Here is a 4687-nt window from a genome sequence, read left to right on the forward strand (position 1 = left end):
TTGATATGATAAATAAATAAATATTCAAATAAAAATCTAAATTATCTTACTGCATAATTAAATCATTAAATCAACTAAAACTCCTTATAAATAAAAAAAACTATTAGAATTAATTTAAATATATCATTGAACAATTTATTAAGTTAAAATTTATCACTTCTAACACATCATGGTATAGATGTGGTCATGAAAGTTATGGGGAGTTATATGACACATGGGACATTCTACCCTCCAACAACTATATTTATTTACCTTCACCCAATGAATGAAATAACAATAGCTGTGCAGATAAACTCAACTATGAAAAATCAGTCCAGCAACCAACCAATTTTTATGAGATTTGATTGTCACCCTATTATTTACTAAATAATCTATTTTAACTATTAACTATTAACTTTTAATTTAATATATTTATGGTTACTAAAAAAATTTGATATATCTTTTTCCTGCAAAAAATCTGTTCAACTATTTGTTAACTCACCTACAAAATTATCTTTGAAACAATTTTAATCTCGATGAAACAAAACATGTTTAAATATCTTTTATTTTTGGTTTAATATTTCTATTTTCACATGCTTACTAAAATCACTCATTTTGTTTCTTCATATTTTTAAACTAAAAAAATAGTGACATGACATATTTTAAATAATATGGCATATTTTAAAAAATATAAAAAGGTAGTGCGCTGACAGTGTAAAAGTTTTACACTGTCATTCAATAGAAAACCATTTACACTGTCAGTGCATCACCCTTTTTCTCTAATATTATTAAATAAGAGTTTATATGGATTAATTACTTATATTATTAATTAAAAATCAAATCAAATAATTTAAAAACTAATTTACAATTTATTTGATATAACATTTTACACTTTCATATTATATCACTATATCATGTCATTAAAAATATATCAAATAACTATTTTAAAGTTAAAATACGATAAATACGAGTGAAAGGAGCAATTTTACCAAAAGATAAAAAATGGTGGAATTAAAACTACAAGTTGATTTTTTTTTCAATCAATATTAGAGTGTTATAAAAAATTTACGCTCCAAAAATTAGAAAATTTTAACATAAAAATGAATTCAATGTATATTTTTAAAACAATATAATTAAAGCTATAAATAAAAAATTTAGATCCATCAATTCAATTTTTTTATAAATATTTTAATTATGTTTCTAAAAAATCATTCAAAATCTAAATTGAAAATAGAAGAGTAAAAACTTCTTTCAAAAAAATTTTGTAGGAACTGAAACTTACAGAAACTAAAAAACAAATATTAAAACTTTATAAGAACTAAAAAAGTTATTTTTTATGAGATATATTATGTTACTTTTTTATTTGATTAATGATTTATTTTTACTAATGTTTTTTATAAAAACAATATAATGTTACTTTATAATTTGTTTATTACTAGTACTATGTTAGTTTATTTTATAATCTATTAAAAACCCAACCTCTTCATCAATTTGATTTTTTCAGATTTAATAAAAAATATTTTAAAAAGGAAACAAAATCAAACCGATTATTTTAATTGGTCTGAACTTTTCTCACCCAAAAAGCAAACATCTCACTTTTCTCAACCTGTCTATTAAATCTAGAATCAAGGAAAACGCATGAGGAATCATATGGTTTACCTGGACAACATATAACATAGTAACAATATAACATAGTAACAAGAAGATACTTAGAACCATGGACATGTAAATATCAAAATAACAGTTTGTTTTTGTGGCACACATGGAAGTTGAATATTACAATCAATGTTTAAATGTTTAGTTTTTTAAACTACAAGAAATGTTCATATAAGAAATACATATAAGTTATGTTGACAACATTCATCAGTTGTTGTCACCTGTCACCCCTTTTTTACCTCAATAAGAAATGAAACTCAAAGAATCAACCAACCATGGTCCTCTTTCGTCCTCTTTGTCGCACTACAAGTTGTGAAGATATATGGAGGTTAGTACAATTTCTTGAAGAAAATGTCTAAATTTTAAAAGCAATTAGATGTAAGGTAGTACCATCTGCCAGCTTGTTCATTGTGGATGACCACTGCTTCGATGACTTGCGGTAAGCAGCAAGTATCCGATCAATCTATCCAGACAAATTTCGATAATACATGTCAGTACAGAAACCATATTATATCAGAGCAAATCTTCCAGTCTTGTTAAAAATGAGAAACTGACTTACAATGTTACCGCATGAAGAATGCATTGAAACGAGGGCTCTTTCCAGGACATACAAATCAACTGCTTTATCTTCGGGTAAGGTTGAAGTGAAGCTCAAACCAAAGTCAATAAGAACCTAGACAAAATACACATCACAGCTGTAACAAAAGTTAATGATATTTCTCACATATTGCATAACTTGAGTAAATTAAATGTAATAAATATTAATTACAGGACCTAAAACATGAATGAACTCACCAGCTGATCAGTACCATTCCTTAGTAACATGTTTGATGTCGTTAAATCACCATGAACAAGACCACCATCGTGTAACTTTGCAATAACATCACCAATTTGGGATGCAATCTTGCCAAGCCGCTCTTCATTGACACCGCACGATCCGAATTCAAGAAATACATCCTTGACAGAAGGTCCGTCAACAAATTCAAATGTTAAAGTGTGCGACACAGGATCCACGGCATACAACACAGGTGTACAAACCCCAAGTCGCCTTGCCTTGGTTGTGCACCTTGCCTCCTGCTCCAACAAATGATTGGTGAAACAAAGCATTCAAGACATACAATGAGATGAGACTCAACCATATATATATATATAATAATAATCATTAGGGGATTTATTTGAGGAAACAACTTATAACTTATATTAAAAAGGTTGACTTTATTTTAAATTTTTTTGCAGAACTAGCTTATACATAAGCACTTATATGATAAATGTTTATGCTATAAGTATTCAATTAAGTTGCTTATCCAAACAGGTACTAATTATCCAAAATAAAAATGAAGCTTTTAACTAAATTTAACTGTACCGCATTTAGGCGCTTGAGTGTCAACTTAGAATCCAAAGTTGGATGCCTGTACTTCTTTGAGAATCGCTCCTTGACAACAGACCTTCTTCCAACAAAAGAGGACTCAAAAACTCTCTACAACAAGAACAGTAAAAAATGCATAAGCTATTGCTACTGCAATTCAAATTTCCTTGAAATTATGCAAAATAGGAGCAATTTCATCCAGAAAAGATTATCCAACAAACAAGTTGATTGTTTAGCATAACGGGTATGTGGTAATTGATTCAACAAAAAGGAGTGATTTAATTTGAAACTTACAGCTTCAGCTCCTTGCTTGATGAGAATGAGAGAGGTATCTCTTGACTCAGTTTCAGTCCCCATCTAGAGGGTGCAGAGAAGCCCTAAAAACTGAGCGGAAACAACCATGATTGGTTATGAAAGATGAACCCTAATCCCCAATTGCATAGGTATGGAATTGAAGAACAAGAGTACTACTTACCTTGAATTTTGATGATGGAGATGCTAAACACGAACGGCAGTGAAGTGAAGTTGGGGAACTGAATGTCGACGACGGCGAGACAAGTTAGGGCAGGTTAGGAAGGAAAAAGATAAAAAAAAAAAATGATTTTCTTTATTCATGATTTTGTAGCCAAACCCATTCTTACGTTAGTTTTATGAATTTTGTTTTAAATAAATATATTCATGTATTAATAAAAGAATACATGAAGAATTAATTCAAATTTGTACAGTAACTACTATAAAATTCACTATCTTTTTCTTAAAAATTTCTTCATTTATTGAATTATATTTTGCATTACTACACAAAATTGAATCATATTTTGCATTACTACACAAAAATATATTTTGCATTATTACACAAAAATTTCTAGGAAAAAATAAAATAATTCAAATATGGATTTATGGTCTAGTATTTTTCTCAACCTATACTCTCTGATGATAAAATATATGGTTAAATATATTTTTCGTTCTGATGATAAAATATATTTTTCGTCCTTATTAATAAATTGATTTTTTACTTTTAAAAAATTTCGTCTATATTTTTGTTTCTTCCGGACGTTAATGCAGTTGCTAAGTAGAATTAATTATGTCATTAAATTATTAAAATTATCGTGAAGTTGCAAGTATGGATGAAATTTTTTAAAAAATTCATCCTTTGAAGAATTTCTTTTGAAGAACTTATATGAAATATGAGAAATTTAAAAAGATCACAAATATATTTAACCTTAAAATATATAATATCTGGAAATTTTTTATCCCACTCTATATAAGAAAAAAGACTATAAAATTTCAAAAATATCCTCCTGTTTTTATAATCTCTAAATACACCTTATATATACTATTCATTCATTTTTTAACTATACCTAAATCTTATGACTAAATTTATTTCTAAAATATATTTCTAAAATGTCTTCCAAAATGCATTGCCAAAACATGCTCAAAGTGTATCATCTATTACTATTTCATGTGGCCCAAAACGATATATTGTCTTATCTTGTCGATCTAGATATTAAATAAAAAAAAACTCATTTTATTTTTTTCCTTTCTTGTTAAGGTAGAGAAGAATCTTAGAAAAAAAATCCAAATAACCATGTTTAATAATTTATTTACACCAAAAACTATCTTTTCGGAAAAATTACCATAATGACTAGGTTTCAGAGGTGGCCTTCACATAGGAGCCACCTCAGGTGG

At 27.7% G+C, this 4687-nt stretch overlaps 1 protein-coding gene across 2 annotated transcripts; it reads right to left on the reverse strand.

Moving 5' to 3' along the window:
- Positions 1–1685: 1685 nt before the first annotated feature.
- Positions 1686–3633, reverse strand: LOC131647080 (uncharacterized). Of its 2 annotated transcripts, none has more exons than XM_058916992.1 (7): positions 3477–3633; positions 3296–3385; positions 2999–3112; positions 2431–2709; positions 2195–2308; positions 2026–2098; positions 1686–1938 (listed from the first exon to the last, which is right to left on the reverse strand). In XM_058916992.1, exons 2-7 carry the CDS (start codon positions 3356–3358, stop codon positions 1901–1903), a joined length of 681 nt encoding a protein of 226 aa, XP_058772975.1. In that variant the 5' UTR covers positions 3359–3385; positions 3477–3633; the 3' UTR covers positions 1686–1900. The 2 variants fall into 2 exon arrangements, with proteins under 2 accessions (XP_058772975.1, XP_058772976.1); XM_058916993.1 differs by having other exon boundaries at positions 3296–3378; positions 3477–3624.
- Positions 3634–4687: the final 1054 nt, after the last annotated feature.

The sequence above is a fragment of the Vicia villosa genome, linkage group LG2, assembly GCF_029867415.1.
Source record: "Vicia villosa cultivar HV-30 ecotype Madison, WI linkage group LG2, Vvil1.0, whole genome shotgun sequence".
In the NCBI taxonomy this organism is placed as follows: Eukaryota; Viridiplantae; Streptophyta; class Magnoliopsida; order Fabales; family Fabaceae; genus Vicia; species Vicia villosa.

What these genes read in the sequence shown, in the direction of transcription:
- LOC131647080 (XM_058916992.1), bottom strand. Translation starts at nt 3,358, where the DNA reads ATGGGGACTGAAACTGAGTCAAGAGATACCTCTCTCATTCTCATCAAG. An exon ending in TCAAGCAAGGAGCTGAAGCT is followed by an intron (nt 3,113 to 3,295) that starts GTAAGTTTCAAA and finishes TTCTTGTTGTAG; the next exon opens with AGAGTTTTTGAGTCCTCTTT. An exon ending in GGAATGGTACTGATCAGCTG is followed by an intron (nt 2,309 to 2,430) that starts GTGAGTTCATTC and finishes TATTTTGTCTAG; the next exon opens with GTTCTTATTGACTTTGGTTT.